The 23,072-nt window shown below is 55.2% G+C and overlaps 1 protein-coding gene across 4 annotated transcripts; it reads right to left on the minus strand.

Moving 5' to 3' along the window:
- Positions 1–492: 492 nt before the first annotated feature.
- Positions 493–22,696, minus strand: IL17RA (interleukin 17 receptor A). 4 transcript variants are annotated; one of them, XM_012747761.3, is made up of 12 exons: positions 22,418–22,696; positions 14,403–14,427; positions 13,566–13,712; positions 12,591–12,703; positions 11,134–11,260; positions 9,589–9,636; positions 9,343–9,506; positions 8,549–8,632; positions 8,230–8,314; positions 7,206–7,307; positions 5,020–5,061; positions 493–4,449 (listed from the first exon to the last, which is right to left on the minus strand). In XM_012747761.3, exons 1-12 carry the CDS (start codon positions 22,553–22,555, stop codon positions 2,972–2,974), a joined length of 2,553 nt encoding a protein of 850 aa, XP_012603215.2. In that variant the 5' UTR covers positions 22,556–22,696; the 3' UTR covers positions 493–2,971. The 4 variants fall into 4 exon arrangements, with proteins under 4 accessions (XP_012603215.2, XP_075863911.1, XP_075863912.1 ...); XM_076007796.1 differs by lacking the exon at positions 7,206–7,307; XM_076007797.1 differs by lacking the exon at positions 14,403–14,427 and having other exon boundaries at positions 22,418–22,538.
- Positions 22,697–23,072: the final 376 nt, after the last annotated feature.

Genomic DNA, 23,072 nt, shown 5'->3' on the forward strand with positions numbered 1-23,072 from the left:
GGATAAGCAGGAAAGAAGTAAATCCATCACACCTTGCATTCAGAGATCGCAGCTCAGACTGCTGAATGGCAGGTTCAGGAACTGAACAAAACCCTCTTTAGAACCTAACCACCTCTGAGGACCTTTCTAAGCAGAAAAGAGAAACTGGTTTTGAACTAAAGCACTATATCAAGCAACGTCCACACCACCATCTACTTATTTCTCCCTTCCAAAAAAATCTAGGGTCAAGACAGCAGTCAGGAGAAGTGATGGACTGCACACAGGGGTAGCGCCTGGCTGTGCGCATGGCAGCAGGGGATGCCAGGCGTGGGCAGAGGCTCTGCTGCAGGGTTTGTGGACTGGGGTGCTCCCTGCCCGGGGCCACCTCTGGGCACTCTTTCCGGGAGAGGGCCAGAGGTGGCAGTGACAGTGTTGAGGGTATCTGTTCTTGGAGGGGTGCTTCTCGGTTGCAACAGGGTTTTATTAGCCACGGTTCAGAATAACACAAAAATATGTGTTAAGTCTGGCTTTATTTATACTCGCTCTTGAGACTCTTGGCTGACAGACACATTCTGCTGACCCCATTCCCAGCACTTACTGTGAGCAAAGACCAGCCTGAGCCTGAGGGCTCCAGGGGCGCAGCAGCACCGTGACGAGGAGCAGGGATGACATTAAGGAAGGGCCAACACACCCTGGGGAAGTTTATGGTTCCATTTCTAGAGGACATGTCCAGAACAGCCAAATGCACAGAGATGGAAGGTTAGGGGTGGTGACAAAGGGGAGCTGGGTTTCTTTCAGTGGTAATAAAATGATCTAAAATTGCGCTGGTGGCTGAGCTCTGTGACTACTCTAAGTCACTTAATTGTACAGATCAGATCAATTGTGACCCGTATCTCAATAAAACTGTCAGGAACAAAAGCAGCCATCCTGATAAAGGGGACACCACGGACAACACCAACTGGGGACGTTCACTGGGATGGCCTCAAAGGCCAGCAGAGCTAGAATTCAAGGTGTGTGAGAAACGGCATCAAAGTGACGGAGTGCTCCAGGACGCTGGGGCGACAGTGGCTTGGGTCTGTCTTGCTGCCAGGCAGAGCCTTGGCTCTGGGGAGGGAAGAGTCCACCATGGCACTCTGCACCCTGGGCACGGAGTAAGTGCTTATCGGAAGCTGGGGAAATGTCACAGGAAGCTTGGCAGGTGTCCACACCCAGTGATGCTCCCCTCCAGGATCACTGGAGACGAGAGAGATGGGGCCCGAGGCTGGAGGCTGGGAAGCCGCAGTTCCTCCTCTCCCTCGCCTGGCCCTTCACTGCTGCTGGGCCGACCACGCGCCACGCACTATCTGGGACGTGGAGCCTTGCTGGCCCTGCTGCCACTAGGCAAAATCTCACTGCAAGAACTCGACAACTAGGAATTCTCCATCTACAGTAATATCTGACCCAGAATAAGTACTAGAAATTCTTACCAGAATTAACAGGGATGCATTTTTTTTTTTTTTTTTTGAGACAGAGTTTCACTCTGTTGCCCGGGCTAGAGTGCCCTGGCATCAGTCTAGCTCACAGCAACCTCAAACTCCTGGGCTCAAGCAATCTTCCTGCCTCAGCCTCCCGAGTAGCTGGGACTACAGGCATGCGCCACCACGCCCGGCTAATTTTTCCTATATATTTTTAGTTGGCCAATTAATTTATTTCTATTTTTTAGTAGAGACGGGGTCTCACTCTTGCTCAGGCTGGTCTCAAACTCCTGACCTTGAGACTCCTGACCAGGAGTCAAACTCCTGCCTCGGCCTCCCAGAGTGCTGAGATTACAGGCATGAGCCACCGCGCCCGGGCGTGTTCCTTTACTGACAATCTCCCTTTCGTGCACAGGTGTGCGTGCACACCACTGCGCTATCTGCCTTCCCATCACGTCTCTGAATCACCTCCTGGAAGTACAGCTAAGGATGCAAGCACGGGAACAGAGACACGCAATTCCAGGGTCCGATGGCATCAGTGTTCTTCAGGACCCGTACCCCAAGATGGCACTTCAGCAACAATTTCCTCAAACACTGGGCCTCAGAGTCTCTCCTCAAACGTGCGACGGTGAAGTACAGAGTGGCACACCGTCCCCCCGGCAAGGGTCTGTCCAGACCTTCACTCCCTCCTCCTGCTGCGGGCCCGTAGCTGTCTCCTTCCCTCACACTGTCCTTGCACGCCAGTGCTTCCTGAGCTCAGGGGGCTGCAGAATCCTTTGCCGCAGCCCTCCGCTGACTGACTGCCAAAACACAAGCTCAGGATGTCACATTTGTCTCCCTGCTGAATGCGGGTTTCACTTCGCACATTTCTATCCTGTGTCCTCTGGGTGTGTCTGGCCCTCAGCTGTCCCCCCTGCTGGGTGACAGCCCATCACAGGAAGGAGTCCCAGGCTTCGGTTGACGTCCCAGCTCCCACCCAGTCCACAGGCTGAGCTCTGGCTGAGTCCCCCACCCCCACTTCCACTCCAGCCACCTGATGCTCCCTCTGCTCGCCTCCCAGCATGGAGCGAGGGCTGGCCCTGCCCCGGGACTGCACCTGCCCAGCCACAACCGTCACTAGGCAACACGCTCTCCTCCAGCTCAGACATCACCTCCTCTAGGAACCTCCCCCCCGGGCCAGGTGACTTTTCTGCTTATCTTCTCAATGGGTGCGAGGCTCCTTGGGGCCAGGGCCATGCCCTGTGCAATTTATCTTTGAATCCGAATTGCAGGTGCAAAATAAATGCTGAATGAATGAATGAGCAAATGACAGAGACTTGAAGTCACTCTGCCATTAGCTCCCAGAAACGGGCTGTCCATAGGGACAGACGATAACCAGATGGCCACATAATGGAAAGTCAGGGGGTGCCTAGGGATGAGAGTCAACATGTCTACAATTGCAAGCACATGCTTCACACACATGTGCGCAGACATGTACACACACGTGTACACCCACAAGCACACACACCCCTCTCTCGACGCTGGGGACCTGGCAGCCCCTAGGCGGGGGCCTGCCCTGGCACAAATGGCCTCTCTGACCCCGCCCTGTCCCAGCCAGCGTTCTCCTGCAGCTCTTGGAAGAGCAGCTGTCGCTGCAGGCCCCTCAGCCTCTCCAGGTCCTCCAGCGAGAGTGGCCTGGCTGACTCCCCCAGGCCTTCCTCCCCCCCCTCCTCCTCCTCCTCCATTTCCCTGAGCCCGTCGGGGGGCTGTGGGGAGCTCCGGGAGATGTAGCCCTGGTCAGACTGCACTGACTGCCGCTGCTCCTCCTCGCAGGCCGTGTAGGCGTCTTGCTGGAGGAGTGAGACCATCAAGCCTTCCAGCTGCTCTCGAGCTTCGCTCGGGAGGGGCGCGGGCGACGCCAGCGGGGCGCTGCAGCGAGGCGGGGCCCCCGAGTCCACAGGCAGGAAGAGCACACGACTCTGCTCAGGGCCACAGCCCCCCAGCAGCGGGCGGGCCTCGCCTCCTTCCAGTACCGCCAGCCAGCTGGCCGCGCCGCCGCCGTCAGCGTCAGCGTCGGGGAGAGGCAGGGGCTCTGCAGCCCGAGCCGGAGCGGCCTTCTCTGCCGGGAGCACTGTGGTCTGCAGGGGCTGGGCCGCCGGCCACCCCTCTGGCGGCAGCTGAGGCTGCAGCTTCCACAGGCCCCCTTCCCTGCCAAGGAGCAGGCTCAACGCCAGCCCCTGCGTGGAGGCAGGCTCCCGCACCACTGGCCTCTGCCTGACGATGCCCCCTCCTGGCAGCTCTTCAAACACCTCTTCATCCAGGGACGGGAGGTCTTGGTCATCCGTGGAGCACAGGTTCTCGTGCTCAAACCAGTCGGGGCACCGGGCCTGCCACTCCCGGAACCGCTCCACAGCCTCCCTGAGCTGCCGGCCGCTGGGACTGTGCAGGTAGTTCTCGCCTGTGAGCTCCCCGACGCGGTGCATGCGGCCGGGCCCGAACATCTCCAGGTCCTGGATCCGGAAGTACACCTCCTCGAACCTGTCCATGAGGGCGTATCTGGGAGTGACGCTGAAGAGGGCGGGGACGTCGCCCTCGCTGCTGATGCCGCTGAAGTAGCAGACGATGTAGGTGCCGAAGCAGGCAGGCTTCCGGAAGTCTGGCAGGATCATGTTCATGGCCGCCGTGAAGAGGTCCCCCGCGGGCTTCCTGCGGTCACACCGCAGCTGGACGGCGGGCCCCTCCCAGCCAAGGATGGCCTGCCACTTGGCCTGGGCACCCCGGGAGCACAGGATGATGGTTTTGGAGTTGCTCTCCACTGTTTCCTGCTTCTGGCGGCCTACCCAGGTCATGACCCCCACCTCCGAGATGACCTGTTCCTCCAGCAGGTCGAGGGCGACTTCCGTGCCACAGACGGTGAGCAGGAACTGGGCGAATTTTAGGACGACATCCACATAGAGAGGATGGTCGGCCGAGTAGACGATCCAGACCTTCCTCGGCTTCAGGGGTGGGGGGGTCAGGTCGGCTGCAGGCAGGACATCTAAGGAAACAAGGGCACACGCCTGCTGACCCTGCCGCCACAGGCCGAGGGCGGCGCCCCCTGCTGGCCACCTGGGAGGGGCCTGGCCCGAGCTTGGCTCCTGGCCGAAGGCACGCGACACAGGCCTTTTGCAACAAGCCAGAGGTTGCTGCTTCACCTTGCTTTGGCTGCCAGAAAAAATCCCAGTCTGGTGCCTTGTGAGAAGAGGAATCTCTGTGGCTCACACATCCTACCTAGTCTTTAGCCTGCACTTTAATCACTTTAATCCAAACAAGAAAAGAGGCACAAAGGCCTGCCAGTGGAATAGAAATGTCTGCCCCAGGGAGGGCCTCTTTTCACAAAATATTGTACTGACCTTCCTTTCCTCGTCTGAGTGATTAAACGATGGCACCCAGGCCTTGCTATTGGGGTCTCCCTGCAAGCCCTCTGAGTCGGGTACAGGAAGTGGGGGTCCTAACGTGGGTCTCCCGAAGAGACCTGGGAGTCAGACTGCGAAGGCGACCCACCCGCTTACCCCAGGAGAGCCCCCCACCTTCCAACACACGCACACGCGATCCAGGAAGTACTTACCTGTGTGTTTGGTGTCATCATCATATTTCTCATGATGAGACCCTGAAAGGAAAAGAAATACACTGGAGTGGCCCCTTGGGAAGAGAAACGGGACCAGACACTGGTGTCAGCGGGAGCAGTAAGGGCAAGCCCTGAGCCAGCAGTCGCTGGCCACGCCCGGCCTTCGTGGAGGCCATGTGGCTAGTCGCGCAGCCAGGGCCTGGGTCTGCCACTGCGAGCTGTGTGGTCAGAGACGGTGACTAACACCTCAGAAAAGCAGTTTCCTCCTCCATAACGCGGGTCTGTGTTTAATCTCAATTAAATGAGACACTGTATGTGAAGTGCCTGGCGTACCGCACAGCTCAATCAACTGGGGTCACAATTACTGTTTTGTAGCACCGACCCAGCTAGGGCCCCCGGAGTGGTGCTGGGGGGCTGTGCCCTGGTCCCCCGTTAGCGTCCTGGTCTCCCCCACGCAGTGTGGCCACCTCAGCAGACTCCACGTGAGGGGACACTGCTCCGTAAGTGTCTCTTGGGAGGCGAGCATCTTACCACACTCCTGTCCAGAAGCCGCCCGCACCCGCCCACTCACGACATCTCCTCCTGGTATTTCTGAGGTGAGGAAGGGAAGCCCACATACTTAAGCAACTGTTCCCCTCAAGATGTGGTGACACTGCCGGAGTTAACTCCTCGGTGACAGCAGGGACAGCTGAAATCCACAGGTGGCCGTGCAAGAGGTTTAGAACCTTAATTTCATTCCTCATTCTCAACTGTCGAAAGACAGTCAGATAACTAGCGAGGTTCCCCCTTCCCTGCACCCCGCACAGGGGCACCCTGGAAAGGCCAGACGCAGACAGCAGAAATGAGACAAAAGCCCGACCTCCACAGACAGGTCACGGGGGGACGCTTGGGAGGAGGTGCCTCCCGCAGGTCTGCTCAGCTGGGTGGCTTCTTTCTACCTCCGGGAATTAACAGTGATTAAGACTGAACCCTGAAGGGCTTTAGCAAGTGTGGCAATGGCTTCGCAGAAGATTGAAGGGGCAGTGTAGGGTCGTGGAGGGGCAGGGAAGGGCTCCCACCCACATCCTGTCCTCCCGGCTTGGCACTTGCTGCAGAGGCCCCAGGAGGGAGGGGCTGGATTTACTGATCCCTGCCAGCCAGCACCCCCCCACCCCGCTATCTCGCCAACCTTCACCGCAGCCGGGGCCAGGAGGGAAGGATCCGGATTGCACTTAACAGAAAGGAAAACGAAGCCTATGCACGGCTTGTTGCACAACCAGCCTATGACTGCAGGCTGGTGGTGGGGCTGGGATCTGCTCCTCTGGTTCTGGTCAAAACCCCGGCCTTCTGTCCCACCACGCTGTCCCACCCTGTTTGCTCTGGCCCCAGATGTGGGCGCTGGGGCTGCAGGACAGGGCTGTTCAGGCCACTATGCCTGCCTGGCTGAGCACTGCTGATGCAGGGCAACTCCACTCTGGCTCCGTCCAGCCTGATTTTTCTTTTTTTTGAGACAGAGTCTTGCTCTGTTGCCAGGACTAGAGTACCGTGGCATCAGCCTAGCTCACAGCAACCTCAAACTCCTGGGCTCAAGTGATCCTCCTGCCTCAGCCTCCCGAGTAGCTAGGACTACAGGCATGTACCACCATGCCTGGCTAATTTTTTCTATATATTTTTAGTTGGCCAGCTAAGTTCCATTTTTTCATACAGACAGGGTCTTGCTCTTGCTCAGTCTAGTCTCGAACTCCTGAGCTCAAACGACCCTCCCACCTCCCAGAGTGCTAGGATTACAGGTGTGAGCTACCATGCCCGGCTCCAGCCTGCTGATTTTAATGACAAACATAACTGTGGCTAACAGACAGTGGTAAATATCACGTGCCAGGTTCTAAGCTCAAAATCACGTGCATGATTTCACTTAATCCTTACAATACTTTACAATGCACGCATCATTATTTTGCCATCACCATTTTACGAGAGGAAGCCGACGCTCAGGGCCCAGGTCAGCCCCAGGCTCCAGGTTCTTGATAACTGAGGCCGAGGCAAGGCAGAAGCCAGGTGACGTAACCTGAGATTGAGGTTAGTACTGAAGATGCCCCTGAGCACAGGCTTCCAAAGAGGACCAGCTGGAGGCTGCAGCAGGGGGATAAGGGAGAGCAGGAAGGAAGGGGCGCAGAAGGGAGAGCCCGGGGCAGCCCGACCATGCCTCTTACCGGACAGTCGCCAAGTCATGCAGAGGATGAAGAGGATGACGGAGCCCACGAGCAGGAGGGAGACGCCGGTGCCGAAGCCGTACACCCACAGGGGCGGGGAGTCTGTGCGAGCAGGACACAAGAGTGGCGTGGCGGGCTGCGCTGCTGCCCGCATCCCTGGCCCCTGGGCTCCTCCTCTCTGGCCCGCACGGCTCGCCCTCTGGGCTGGCCTTGCCTGCCTGGCTCAGTCAGGGGCGGCTCACGTGGCCCCTGCCGAAAGCCCCCGAGGACCCGCAGCACTGTGGGGAGATCTGAGCTTACCTGCAACCACATCTGCAATGAGAGTGGGGGACAAGGGGAAGGGGCTCTTCATTACCAGCAGTCATCAGGAACCACCGCTGACACCCTTGGGGGCCTTGATGAGCCTGGCCCCGCTCCAGGCACTTTAGATTCTGCTACACTTAATGAAACCTCCTCCGTGGGCAGCCTTCAGCAGCTGCTGTAGGAAGAGACACCTCTCCCCCTCTGTGGGAGGGAGGCCGGGCTTCTCCTCCAGCCTAGTGTCCCACCTGCTCTGCTCTGGCCAGTGTGCAGCGTGGCCTCCACGGAGGGGCACACGGCTTCTGAAGGGGATGCTGGCCTGTGAGCCTTGGAGTGTCAAGGCCGCAGCTCAGACCACAGGGCTCTGCCTCGTCCTTGGTGTGATCTTGGACAAGTCACTTAACATCTATGAACATTACTCGCACTCTGTGCGGATGTTAAAATGCTCTGTTCAGTACATGGACAGAACTCTGTGATAACATCCACCCCGTGGTGCAGTCAAGGAAGCAGAGGACCAGAAAGGTTAAGTATTTTGCCCAAGGCTGCACAGCTAATGAAAGCCAGTCAGGACTCCAGCCCAGGGAGGGACACTCGAAGCCCCTGAAGGGGCTCCAAGTTATATCAGACTCTCCACCCCACGTCCCCTCGAGCCAGGTCAGGAACCGGCTCAGACCTTCACGCACTCTCACCCCCACATGGCCCAGGAGAGCCGCACTCCTCCTACCTAGAGTCTCTGGGGCGTCTGGGCAGGGGACCGTCACAGAGTGGCGCAGGCAGTCATTGAGACAGCTGTTGAAGAAGGGCTGGATCTGTGGGCAGAGAAGGGGCGAAGAAGGGAGGGCTGCGAGGGTGCGGAGACCCGGTGCTTTCTCACCAGCAGAGATAATTTGAGAGTAACGGCGGCCCGGGGGGTTGTTGGGCCAGATCCCACATCGGCAACAGGGTGCTGAAGGGCCCCCGCCTTGTGCTGGGGTGAGCGCGAGGCCACCTGCAGGGACGCCCGCCAGCGCTCGCTCCCACGCCTGCCCACGCCACTCCCCCACCTGCACGCGGTGCTGGCAGCACCAGTCCGAGTTGTGGACAGTGATCGTGACGCTGGACCGCTGCTGGGAATACTCGCGTCTGGGCTGCAGAGAGAAGGGAGGGTGGGGAAGGCTGGCCGGTTAGGGACCTGCGTGGCAGCACCAGGAAGCTGCTAGAACGCTCTGCTGTCCAGGGAGCTCCTTGCGAAGCCCAGAGGGAGACGTGTTCCTCAGGTTTCTGTTCCAGGGAAAAACTCCATTTCTGCAAGGCAGCCGGTTTGTTGCTAACTCATAAGCACAGCTAGGAACTGGTGTTCCCTCTTAGCTTTGGCTGCCTGGAATCAGGGCACAAATGTGTGTGTGTTCACACCCAAGCACCCGCACCAACCAGCACAACACCTTTCCGGCACTAACCTGGCTGCATCTTATTTCCTTATCTTTAGTTCTCCTTTGCCTTAATTTCCACATTTCTTTCTTTTTTTTAAACCCTCAAATCCTTTCTGGGATAAAGCAGAACAAACACAGCAAAACAAAAAGGGAACGGGGAGCGCGTGGGGAGGGAAGGACAGAAAGGCCGATCACTGCGGGACGGGGCCGGCTCCTGTTTCAGGTGCAGCCCTGACTGTGAGGTCAGCAAGAGAGGTCGCTCCGGAGCCACCTGCGCACCCCCAGGGAAGAAAAGGGCGAGGCGGCTCGCGGTGGCTGCTGACAGAGTTGGCACGAGCTCTGAGCTGCCCGGCCCGCCAGGCCCAGCAGCGGAGACGCGGCCGGGGGCCGTCTGAGCGGGGCTGGAGGGCCGGGAAGCGGCAGCGTACCGCTGCCACGCGCTGCACGTGCTCGAAGCAGGCGTGGTCCTCGGCGTGGGGGAAGCTGCTCAGCAGGAGCTGGTAGCGGGCAGGCTCGTGCCACAGGGCGAAGCCCACGCGCAGCTGGTGGGCCTCGGCGACCTCCACGGTGATGTTGGGCTCCCACAGGCTGCCTGCCGGGGCACAGACGCAGGCGGGCGTGAGGGTGGCGGTGCGTGTGCGCCCAGGGCCAGCCTCCCCGGCCTGCACGCTTACCTGAGTTCACACATGGCGTGGTGACCTTCATCCTGGGCTCCTCGCAGCCTGCCGGCCCGGAAAGAACAATCGTCAAGCCTTCGCTTTAGAAGTTTGTTCTTCTGGATTCCTGACACCGGGGACGGGATCTCTTTCCTTCAGGGAGCCATTCAAAGGGGCCCCTTCAAGAGAGCTCTAGGCCTGGACAGCTGCCACTGGCCAGAGGCCACAGACTGGGGGCTGGCTGGGCGGGCCTGTCCTCTCCCAGGGAACCTCCCGACTCCAGCCTATTCCTCCTGGGCCTGCTGTGGGTGACTGAAGATTCTTGGTCCCCGCCGGGCCCTTCTCTTGGCACTGACAGCTGCTTCTCTCCAGAGCTGCCTCCTCGAGCTGAGCAGCACTCTGGCGCCCAGGGCAGGGACCCGCGGACTTCCCGGTGACTACCGTCAGGTTGCTGACTCGGGTCTGGGCGGCGCCAGAGCCTGCATTCTGACAAGCGCCCAGGTCATCTGCTGAGGCTGCTGGCCCAGGGACCACAGCTTGAGGCCCACTGCTCCAATCACCTTCTTGGTCCTCCTCCAGACTGCCTGGACTGCAATATTTGTATTTAGGCTTAAGAAGACATGTGACAGGTGTGAGCCACCATGGAGGGGCAGGGACAGTCAGTCCATTTTAGGAACAGGGGAGGTTTACTCATTCAACAAACACACTCTGAGCACCTAACGTGTGCCAAGCGCTGTTCTAGACACGAAAGATACAGTGGTGAGTCACACAAAGTCCCAGTCCTCTGGGGATCACACTCCAACAGACAAGACCAATAACAGCAAGTAACACACATCACGCAGAAAAGCAAAGCAGGGTAAACTGTGTGCACATGTTGTGCAGCGTGTTCCAGGGATAAAGGGATCACCTCCTTAACAAGCACTTCCTGCCACCTGCCACACACAGGCATCCCCAGGCTCTGGAGCCACACAGATGGGCAGAAGACCAGACCTCGCCCTCAGGCAGGCTGGGCTCCAGGCGCGCTGCCTTTGAACCGCGGGAAGCACTCGCACTGGCTGCGGCTCTGGGAGGACAGAGGGCGAGCAGGTGCACACGCCGCAGGCGCCGGAGAGAAGGCTGGCAGAGGACTGGTGGGGCGCGGGGCCGTCACTGCGGGGTGGGTGTTGGGTGAACGCAGGCAGGAGGTGGTGCAGAGAAAAGGACAAGTGATGGAGGCAGGGACCAGGCTGAGATCAGGGGCTGGGACTCTTCCATGAGTGGCTTGTCTTCCTGACAAGGGCACTTCTCTAGACAGAGAGGGACTGTGGTTCCCATGAAACTCCTGGGATATTGGGCTAATGCCTACTGCTGTGCCAACAGTGAATGGGCTCTGCCTTCAGGGAGCAGAGCTGCAGCTGCACACCAATGGACTCCCAGTCCCCTGCATCTGTCTGTTTTGTGGGTGTCACAGGCTGGCAGTTCTAGGCACTGCCTCGCGAAGCAGGAAGGTTGACATCTCAGGACCTGCTACTTTCGGCTCATAGAGCCCAGTGGGGAACAGCTGTTTTGGGAGAATGCTCTTACCAGGCACAAGGAGGTTTCTGGACTGGTGGTTGGGGTCCCCATCAGGGATCGGCTTGGGCAGGTGGTGAACGGTCACCTCGTACTCCTGGCCAGGGTCTACCACAAAGTGGCTGAAGGTGAAACGCCACTAAAGGGAGGAAAGGGACACTGGGCAGGTTATACTACACCTCTCTCACCCACCAGCCACCAAATATTCACTCAAAACAAGAATAAAACCACAACAAACCTAAAACCAGGGGCACCAGTTATCTTTGTTTCCTCTGGTCTTTTCTGCCTATTTAAACAAACCTGGATCTGGCCTCATCAGCAGGTAGTGCCATAATGCAAAAGAATTTGAGGACTGGAAGGCATCCTCCTCTGCCATCAGCCCCCTCAAATTCCGGAAGGACGGGCGTGAGGGAGCCGGGCCAGGGCCTGGGGCCAGGGGGGCCGGCACATAGAAGGCAGCTAAGAACCACTGGTTATGTGATTCTTCTTCCTTAAATGGAAAAGCCAGAGATCTCTTGAGAACATTTTGGAGCAAAAAGGTACACAGGGTGAGCTAGAGACCCCCATGCACTCTGGGCCCGCGGGCCTTTGTCACAGAGATAACACATTTGTGCGGAGTTATTGTCTCAGTGGCGTGGATTCTCCACGTAGACTCCGACTCCCATCCTGACCACGCTGGTGAGGGCCCTGGCGTCCTCTGCTCGTGAGCAGATCTAGGCACCTGGTTCTAACCGTCCACACAGCTGTCAGGTGTGGGGGCCTGACCTACCACTGGAGAGGGGCTCTGCTTTGCTGCTTGTGCTTGCGGACCACCTAGCTTGTTTTAAAGTGGTGATCTGCAGAGCTAAGCCAGTAGTTTTCAAACTACAGCTTGCATCGGAATCACCCAGGCTGTTTAACACCAACTGCTGGGCCCCACCCTCCGAGTTTCTGGTTCAGGATGTCTGGGGTGGGGTCCCGGGACGTGCATCTGTAACCAGTTTCCAGGCCATGCTGACATTGCTGGTCCGGGGACCACAGTGTGAGCAAGAGGCAGCGTCTCACCGCCCAGCCATGAGCACCGAGCCATGGGCAGCAGGATGAGGCTGGACCATGGCAGGACCCACCCACGGCCGTCCTCTGGCCCTGGAGGGCCTTTCTTTCAGGAGGTAGGCCCCAGAGTAACCCAAGTGACACACAAAGGGGCCAGGGGTGGGGCTGTGGAAGCTATCTTCTAACTTAACTGCCTTTAAGAACGGAGGGCCTGGGGAAGTGGGAGGGAGAGCAGGGGAGTCCAGGCAGGCGGCTGCCCCCAGCACCGCGGGCAGCAGGCTTGGCCCTTCGCCCCGAGGGCAGCTGTTCTGAGTTCCTCAGACTCTCCCAGCACCTTTGGGTCTTTCCCGCTCTAACTCAGAGCCCAAGTTTGGGGACAAGGAGTCTGCAGTGGTGTCATCAGAGGAAGGAGATCCACTCGGGAGCTGTGTTCTTACCCGCTTGTGGTGGTGCCTCAGTTTAGACAGAAACTCGAACTTGACACACAGAAGCTCATTGGTGTTCAGCTGCAGGATCGACAGCTCCGCACCCTCCAGGTACAGGATGCTAGCTGAAGGTCAATGGGGAGAGGAGACAGACGTGGGATCACCAAGGCAAACTTGGGGCGTGTCACTCCCCATCTGTGACACTTGCTCTCTCCTACAAGAAATCTGCCCCATCTTGCCTAACTCTCCACTGCTCCTTTCAGCGCCCTCTTGGGCCTCAGCCCACTGCCTGCAGACAGCTACTTCCCGGCTGGGAGGTCACGCGACGCTCTAACCCGGCCACAAGCAAGGCCCTGTAAGTGTGCGGCTAGGGCGCTGGCCACCGGGCGCGGGCACAGCCATCGCCACCGGGGCCCAGGCGCGGCAGCAGCAAGCACTCGGGCGGGGACTTCCCATGCCCTGTTCACAGACCTTTCATCAGCCCCAATCTTCCTAAGTCTGTACTGCAAACTTTCTAGCCCTGAAGAGGCGTGGGGATGTTTTAAACAGCGCTGGCCCCTAAATTAAGGGAACAAGCAGGTTGGCAAATGTGTTAGCATTTTTTAAGTAAATTTTTGGTACTGCAGTCATAAAATTAACCGCTTGGCCTTTTTGTTTCCATGCTGACAAAACTTTTAGGCTCAAGGAAGGCCTTTCATGAAGGATGGTATGATGAGAAGGTATCACTGTGGGCTAATATCTAAAACCCTGAAAAAGTACTAACTCAGGAAACGACAGATTCTCCGGCACTAAATTTGGGCCCTCACATCTGAGCACAGGACTGGGAGCTCAATTTTCCCTAGGGGCTGAACTGCACAGTCAAGAATAGTAATAGTAGCCCTCACATCTGAGCACAGGACTGCGAGCCTGAATGGGGTGGCCGATGGTCTGGGCCGTGGCCTCGCCCGGCGGTGGGGAGACCCCCAGCACCCTGCTGGCAGCCCTCACCGTCTGTCTGCAGCATCCATTCCACGTGAGCCACAGGCAACAGGTCTTCGTGCTGCGTGTGGGTGAAGTGCAGCTGGATGTGGACGTCTTTTGGGGATGAGGGGGTCAGGTTTCGAGGGTGGATCCAGCTGTCATCCAAGCAGGTACCTGGCAGCCAGGAAACAGCAGCAGTCAGCAACTTGCTGCGGAGGCCCTGAGATGCCCCGGCAGCGGGTCCAGAGAGCCAGACCTGAACAGCCGAAGGCCTGCCAGCTGTGGCCGTCAGCCGGGTCCTCAGCGTCCCTGCCCGGCTCCCTCTCTCCCACGCTCCCGTGCGGTCATGGAAAGCCCCTGCGTCTAAAGGGTTCCGGAAGGGAAGACAAAGTGCCGACTCGGTTTTGAGAGGAGGCAGTGGTTGGAAACAGGGCACGGGAGGGCTGGGGGCAAGTAGGAGTTGCTTTATTTTTACACATGGGGGTCTGTAATTAGCAAAGGCACCTAAAATATGCGCCGCCTCCTTGAATTACAAGGAGGCGGCCCAAAACAAAGCCAACACCACAGAGGCCTCTTGCTTTCCCGGGCAAGCTGGGGCGAGGCGGACTGTGCTGCCGACACGTGAGGGAGCACCCCAGAGAACACTTTCAAAATCCAAACGACACTTGTTTCTCGGTTCCCAACTCTTGCATGGGGAAGCGCAGCTGCCCACATCCAAGACCCTGCGGGCCCCTCCTGCTGCTGTGCTCCTAGCTCAGCCCAGACCGGAGGGGCGTGGCACCGCTGTCCCATGCACTCAGCACAAGGCCATCGCTTTATTGACTGATGGGGAGACAACAAGGAGAGCAGAGCAGGATGACTTACTATTCTTGACTGTGCAGTTCAGCCCCTAGGGAAAAAAAGAAGGTGACGATTACAGCTGGGAAGCAGCTTCAGGCCACAACCAATTGTCAAGAGTGAAACCTGCACAGCCCCCCTTCTTGCTTGTGGAGGGGCTTTTCCCTCATACTTTTCCCATTCTGCCCAGTCCAGGGCAGACAGGATGAGGTGTGGGTACAGCAAAGGCAAAGTGGAACTGGCATTTCATGAGTGACTCTTATGAGCTGGGAGCCTTACAACTTTAAAGGACACTGAGCAGCTTCTCGCAGGCACCCTAGGGAAAGGGCTCTGAATCTCGAGGTTTCCAGTCTTTGGTCTGGACAACAACGCTGCGAGAGGTCAGGTGTAGGGGGACAAAAATTACAGTCCGTACGCATTACACATCAGCTATGGAAAATTCACTGAGTGCCTACAATCTTTCCCTAGGGAAAATGTGCCAGACCCCGTTCTGGGTGATTTCTATAAATTATTTCACTAATCCTCACAACATGCTTACAACAAAGTATTTTATTTTATTTTTTTCTTTTTGAGACAGAGTCTCACTTTGTTGCCCAGGCTAGAGTGAGTGCCGTGGCGTTAGCCTAGCTCACAGCAACCTCAAACTCCTGGGCTCAAGCGATCCTTCTGCCTCAGCCTCCCGAGCAGCTGGGACTACAGGCATGCGCCACCATGCCTGGCAATATATATATATATATTTTTTCTTTCTATTTTTTTAGTAGAGAAGGGATCTTGTTAAAACTCCTGAGCTCAAATGATCCACCCGCCTCGGCCTCCCAGAGTGCTAGGATTACAGGCGTGAGCCACCACGCCCGGCCCTCCCAATATATTTATATATGTTTTATGATTGTGTGTGAGCATAGAAGAACATGTGGACAGATATACACCAGGCGTTAACATGCTGGTTACTGAGGACAAAGGGGTGGAAGGAGAGGAGATGGAGCGAGTGAAAATATGAGGAAACAGATTCAAACAAAATAGAAAAACATGCACATAAATGGAATATAGAATAAAAAATTCCGGCCGAGCGCGGTGGCTCACGCCTGTAAGCCTAGCTCTCTGGGAGGCCGAGGCGGGCGGATTGCTAGAGGTCAGGAGTTCAAAACCAGCCTGAGCAAGAGTGAGACCCTGTCTCTACTATAAATAGAAAGAAATTAATTGGCCAACTGATATATATATAAAAAATTAGCCAGGCATGGTGGCGCATGCCTGTAGTCCCAGCTACTCGGGAGGCTGAGGCAGGAGGATCGCTCGAGCCCAGGAGATTGAGGTTGCTGTGAGTGAGGCTGATGCCACGGCACTCACTCTAGCCTGGGCAACAAAGTGAGACTCTGTCTCAAAAAAAAAAAAAAAATTCCATTAGAGGTGATAGCATGCTGACCATGTACACATATTATCTTCTCCCTTTCTCTAAGCCATATGAAATTATAGGAATGGGAAAATTTTTATAAATTCTCAAGGACAAAGAGGCAACCTCAGTAGACAAGAGATATGAACAAATCTTTAAAAGTCAGAGTGGCTTCCTTTCCATCTTGGGCCCAGCAGGAGCCCTTTGTCTCCCACAAAGAAGGGTGGCAAGAAGACGGGCCATTCTGCCACCAGTGAGGTGGCAACTGCAAATCTGACATCAGCATTCACAAACACATCCTTGCAGTGGGCTTCATGAGCAAGCCCCTCAGGCACTCAGAGACCCTGACCTCTGCCATGAAGGACTCCAGATGTGCTCACTGACACCAGGCTTAACTAAGCAGCCCAGGCCAAAGGAATAAGGACTGTCCCATACCATGTCCATGAGCAGTTGTCTAGAAAATGCAATGAAGATGAGGAGTCACCAAACAAGTTCTGTACTCTGGTTACCTATGTACCTGTTACCTTTTTAAAAATCTACACAGTCAATGTGGATGAGAATAAGCTGATTGTCAGAATTATAAAACTGCAAAAACAGACATCAAAGTGCAAGGAGGAGTGGAGAAATTTACACCTGGCTGCTGCACAGGGAGCTGCGAACAAGACAGAAGCCAAAGCCTCATCAGAACTCTCCATCAACAGGTCTGAAGGCAGGGAGGGAGGACAAGTGAAGATCTACACACAAAATGCGGGGAACTTTTCTGTCTTTCCCTGCCCTGATCGCAGAGTGCTGGCAGCCAGGCCTAGAGCAAAGAACTCCAGATTTCAACGTCCAGGGTTAACCCAACAGGCCAGCTTCACAATTAGCCTGACCTCCTATACAGTTAAGTCCAATGTTCAATTAATTCCAATCACACACAGCACTTAATCAATGTTTTTAGGACTTTATTTTATTTATTTTTATTTTTTAAAGACAGGCTCTCACTCTGTTGCCCTAGCTAGAGTGCAGTGGTGTGATAATTACTCAGCCTCAAACTCCTAGGCTCAAGTGATTCTCCCGCCTCAGCCTCCCGAGTAGCTGGGACTACAGGTGCGCACCACTGCACTTGGCTAATTTTTCTGTCCACTTTTTGAAGAGACAGGATCTTGCTCTTGCTCAGGCTGGACTCGAACTACTAACTTCAAGCGATTCTCCTGCCTCAGTCTCCCAAAGTGCTAGGATTATAGGAATGAGCCACTGCATGCCACCTAGGCCTTAATTCTTAAAGTATTCTCAGGCAAGGAGTACCAGATACTCAAGATGACTTTTCTGTGTGAAAAACAGATCAAAACAAAATTTTTAAACATGTTCCTGGAGGAAATAAAACAATGCTGAGAACAGAATAAAATTAAAACAAACGGATAAAATTATAATAGCTCCAAAGAGATGAGAAGATACTTCATCCATAAGACAAGGACAGGATACTGTGGGAAAATGAGTAAGCATAGAACAGAAATGAACCTTGAAAATAAAAAATTCAATAGATGGTTTGAGCTGTAAAACTGAGAAACAGAAATAGGAGAAAAGAAAAACATTAATATTAGAGAATCAATTTAGCAAATACAAAATATGATTAACTGGCTTTCCAGAGATTACAGAATGGAAGAAATTATTTAAAAGAAAAGTCTAGAATTTAAGGATACATATTGCCAAATTAAAAAGGTTCACTCACTAAATGAAGCATACAATGTAAAAAAAAGACCCAGACCAAGGCCCAACATCATGAAACTATTGAAATACCAGGAATAAAAAGATACTAAAAATTTCCAGAGAGAAAAAAATAGGTGTCACACAAAGAGACAGGACACAAAATGGCACTGGTTCTCTTAGCATCTGTACTATTTGCTAGAAGACAACAAAGCAATGCCTTCAAAAGTATAAAGGAAAATTATCTTTAACCTAGAATTTTTATACCCAGCCAAATTATCCAAAAAAGTGCAAGGGTAGAATAGGGAGATTTTCAGATGTGAAAAGACTTCATGCACACACACACATAAAATCTCCATTATATGTATGTATGTCATGTATTCTATATATATATCTATGCCTCATATACGTTCTTAGGAAATTGCAGGAGGATACGCTCCAGCAAATTGAAGGAGTAACTCCTGCAGAGGAAGACACAAGATACGGGACTTCGGAGATTTGACCATGGCAGGATGTCTGGTATGACAATTGTACCACAAGTTTAGAGAGCTGTCAGTCCAGGTTGGAGCTGGAGAACAGAGGGCTCCAGAAGGGAGTTCTCCAGGGGGAGGGGGAATGAAATTGATGGACTATGTGATAATTGGGAAAAAAATGTTATGACAAGTCTAATAGAAAAAACTGAGACTATTAAGATGGGAAATTATGTAAGTGAAGAAGTAAAGCAATTACCTCTGGGGCAGGAGTGGGAGAAGGAAAGAAACTGTAACAGAAAAGTATAATCAAAGTGCACATACTTGCCTTGGCAGTGAAGATTACTTATTATAATAATATAAATGCTGAATATTGATTTAGGTTTGTTTTCTTAGAGATGGAATCTTGCTGGAGTGCAGTGGATCATGCCACTGCACCCAGGCTGGAGTGCTGTGGCATGATCATAGCTCATTGCAGCCTTGAACTCCTGGGCTCAATGATCCTCCTGCCTCAGCCTCCCCAGTAGCTGGGACTACAGGTGCATACCATCATGTCTGGCTGCTGACTGCTGATTTATCTAACATTGTGATATAACTATAATGGAGTAGAAGGAGGAGAAGTGGTGAAAGGAAGGTAAGACAATTTGCATGTATTACAAGTTAATAGATAATGTCTAAAGTCAATCGATAACATCTAAAATTGACAGATCAAGGATTAACAATAGAAGTACATTTAGAAATATGGAGATACATGTCAGAAGAAATAACTAAAGGAATTATAATTTTGGGAGCAGGTTTGGGTGGGGCAGGGATCTGTTGTTCTTTGTTTTAAACTTCTTAGTACCACTTTCAAAGGAGGATTACTAAACATTACTTGATGAGAATAAATTAAAAGATAGAAGTTTATCTAGGAGATAACTTCCAGACAAATAAAAGAATCGAAAAGTGAGATAAACAAATGAAAACATTAATTTGCTTAGGGAAAAGAATAATGAACATTTTTTCCTTATAATTTAATGTTAATAAAGAATAGACAATAACATAAAATTGTTGATAATGTAAAAAAGTTCATTCAGGGCCGGGCGCTGTGGCTCACGCCTGTAATCCTAGCTCTTGGGAGGCCGAGGCGGGCGGATTGCTCAAAGGTCAGGAGTTCAAAACCAGCCTGAGCAAGAGCGAGACCCCGTCTCTACTATAAATAGAAAGAAATTAATTGGCCAACTGATATATATATAAAAAATTAGCCGGGCATGGTGGCGCATGCCTGTAGTCCCAGCTACCCGGGAGGCTGAGGCAGAAGGATCACTCGAGCCCAGGAGTTTGAGGTTGCTGTGAGCTAGGCTGACGCCACGGCACTCACTCTAGCCTGGGCAACAAAGCGAGACTCTGTCTCCAAAAAAAAAAAAAAAAAAAAAAAGTTCATTCAGGATCTTCTTTTGATATTACTAAGACACATCTTGTTCTGTTGAACAACTTCATCTCCAACAGTTATCCCTAATTTCTTTATTTAAACTGCCCATTCTTAAAAACAGTAGAGCAGGATCAGAATATTATTTAGGAGCCACCTGCTTGTGACTCACATTATGTGAGGTGCCTTGCAAAAATCAGAGGAGGAGATTCACGACAATGAAAATGACAATGACAGCAGACTGTTTATTGAGCTGCTCTTTTGTGCCAGGCATCATACTAAGCACTTTATACACACATCTCATTTAATCTGGACAACAGTCCTAAGAGCTAAGCACCCTTATCCCGTTTGTACTGGCCACACTGAGGCACAAGGAGGTCAGCTGAGTGCCCCAAGTCCCATGGAGCCAATGCTCAAACCCAGCAGTTTTGCTCCAGAACCCACGCTCTTCATGGCTGCCATCCTGCCTCTCCAAATGAAAACAGGGACACCTCCAACAGGCAGGCCACTCTATCCATAGTGGTGAAGACGAGAAGGAAGAAATGGAAAACTGTATTCGATTCTGTGCATTCAATAACGAAGCCTGATAAAGAAAGTGGGTCTTGAAGTTCCATGCACAGCCCTGCTTTGATCCTGAGCTCAGGTCAGAGGCCACTCACTAGCTTGTGACCGTGGGATGAAGGTGTGCATGTGAGCCACTGGCACAGTGCCTGCCTGGTAGAAAGGTCACAACTTTGTATACTCTGGAAGAGTGGCATGGCTGACAGCAGCTTCTAGCAACTGGAAGATAAAAGGGTTAAACTGAACAGTTGCTCCACCACAGGTCAAAACCGCAGTGCTCAGGAAAAAAGAATTTGAAATGAAACATACATCCTGCCTACAAACGGAGTGTCAGCATTCACACTGACCAACTCTAAGTTGTTGCTGCCTTTCCTCTTAGGGATGGCTCTGGGTGGGCAGTCAGGGGAAACCAGCAACAAAGTCCAGGCAGGGAGAAGGGCCAACTGAGAGACCACCCAGGGAAATGCAATTACCCATGTATTGATTTCTGTGGGGAAATCAGAGTCATCTGGGTTTTTAGGTGCCAAACCAAGGCAGCCACATCCAGTGCTATGGCTTGCCTCAGCTTATCACTGCTTTCCAAGCACAGCTAACTATTCTTTCCTTCATTCATGAATTCTTGTGTTCTTTCATTCAACATATGTTTATCAACCCCCCAAATCTGGTGCTTGTAGCAGTGAGCCAGGAACAGAATAGGCATGCAGATCCTCCCCGTCTTAGAATGGAGTCAGTGAGGGCTAAATCTAACCGGGCTCTCGGTAGACACCTATATTTTGGTGCGGGCTCAATCAGAGAAGGCTCGCCCAGTGGAAATGAGGAAACCCAACTCAATTGCCCAAGGCTGCGGAGAGTGTAAAAGGTGAAGTTGGGATGCAAATCCAAGTCCTCAGAAGCCACTCCGGTGGCTGTCCCTTACCAGATTACTGTTGCATCCACTAAAACACCAGGGAGGCAAAGAAATTGGAGCGGTGTGGTTCCTTTCTTTTTAAAAGGACTAGTGGATGGAGCCCAGAGCTGTCTGTCCGTGGAGATGAGCTGTGTGCAAGCCAGGTGCATTTGCAGGGATTGAGATGAAGGAAGAGAACCAGAGACTGCAGACAGATCTGGCCAGCAAGCACCTCTCGGCCCTCTCTGAAGCCAGGCCAAGCTCCTGACTTCCTGTTGCTTCACTGTGCAATGGAAGTCACAGCCCGCTCCCTCCCGCGCCACAGCAGAGCCCATATCTCCCTTTCCACCGCCTTCTCTCTCTCCTGCTGCACCGGCCCTCTACTCCGGCTGCACACCTTGCCCTGTCCTACCCAAGGGCCTTGGCTCAGACCCTTCCCATCACCTGGAATGCTCTGCCAGCCTCTGTCTTTGGGGCTCCTGTCATCCTTCAGGGCTGCCTAGATGTATTTTCCACGAAGGACAACCCAGCTGGAAGTGATTTTTCTCTTCCCTGGAATTCTGTACACTCACCAGTCGTACAAAGAGCACTTGCTTACAGGCTGCCTTGCAAGAGCTCCCTGCCCTCAAGCCGTATTCCCCTCTGAGATGACTCAAGCCCTGAACGACAGGTGCCAGGAGCATTTCTTCATAGTCCCAGTTCGTAGGATAGCGCCTGTATTTGGCAGGCACCTGACAAACGGCCACCGACACGCGAGCAACACTGTGACAGTCTGCGGAAGGACCTGCTGAGCGCGTGTCCCCGCTCTGCCCAACAGTGGAAGCCACGAGAACATTCCCAACATCGTTCCCATTAAAACACTTTTCCTCCTGCTGAAGTCACTCACCCTCCCCCCTCTTTTGCCAAAATTTCCACAAAATCAGATAAGGAGAAACACCCGCGTTTCCATTCTGCGACTCAGAGACGACGGCAAGACGGACGGCTCCGGGGAAGAGGGGAAGCTGTCTGTCGAGAGGGGCGCCCTGATTTCTTAAGATGGGCTGGCTCACAGCGCAGCTACCGCATGACGGACGCATGTGTCACTTCCCGAGGGCGCAGCGGGGGCTGCAGCCCGCGGGCCTCTGCCCGGAGGACGCTGGCGGGAAGGGCGGTGTCCGGGGAGGCATCCGCCCATCCTCCGGGCTTCGCCCCTCTGGGGAGGCGGCCCGCGGCCTCCCTCAGCACGCTTCCCTTCCCCGAAAGGCCGAGCCCCTGCGCCCGCCGCCAGGCGCCCGTCGGGCCCACCTTCCGCACGGCCGCCGCGGGCTGGCGGGCTCCTCCGGCGGCACCGAGGGCACCGGCTAGGGTACGCCTCCGAGGACGGGGCCTCTCCCGAAGCCGGCGCGGCCCGCCGGGCAGCGAAGGGGGTTTGCAGAACGCAGGGCGCGGGGCTCCTCCCGCCGCCCCTTCCCGCCTCTCCCGCCGTCCCCGCGCCGCGGTCTCCTTCCCCAGCTCCGCGCCGGCGGCCCAGGGGTGCAGCAGGCGCCGCGCGACCTCCCCTCCTCCCCGCCCGCCCGCCCGCCGCGCGCCCGAGCCCGGGGACGCGCCCCTCCGCGCCCGCAGCTTCCTCGCGGTGCCGCCACGGCGCGGCCGGCGGGGTCTCACCGGCTGGGAGCAGACGGGCGCCGGGTGGTCCAGCAGCCTCAGGGAGGCGTGGCCCGCGGCCAGCGCGCCCAGCAGCAGGAGCAGCGGCCCCAGCGGGGCCCCCGGCACGACGGGTGGCCGGCGGCGCGGAGCCCCCATGGCCCGGCGTCGGGGCAGCGAGGGAGCCCGGGCTCGCCCTGCGGAGGCGAAGCGGGGTCTGCTCTGCTCGGCCCGCTTCCGGCTTCCAGCGCCGTGCGGAGGCGGGCTGGGCCGGGACCGCCCTCCTCGGCGCCTCCGCCCGGCGTCCCGGGTGCGCGCCCCGCCCGGCGCCCGCCGTGCCCGCTCTTCCAGTCTCCTGTCGCCGCGCCGGCCGCGGGCCCAGGAAGTCGGTCTGAGTCCCGCCCTCCGCTCGGCCCGCGGCGCTCGCTTTCGTTTCCGCGCGGGGAGGGCCGGTCCCCGCCGCCTGGGACGCCGCGCCCCCCAGGCTCGCTGCACGTCTGCGCGGGCGGCTGTCGCCCGCCGAGGGCGTCTAGCGGCTCCCACGACTCGTCCCTTAGGACGTAGGCCGCCCCCGTCGCCCCCTCTCTGTCCCCAGGCCCGCGCGGCCCACCCGCATCCCCGCCGCCCGCGCTCACCTTCCGCCCGCCACCCTGCCTGGGCGCCCACCCACCCGCCG

This window comes from Microcebus murinus, chromosome 10 (assembly GCF_040939455.1).
Source record: "Microcebus murinus isolate Inina chromosome 10, M.murinus_Inina_mat1.0, whole genome shotgun sequence".
NCBI lineage: Eukaryota > Metazoa > Chordata > Mammalia > Primates > Cheirogaleidae > Microcebus > Microcebus murinus.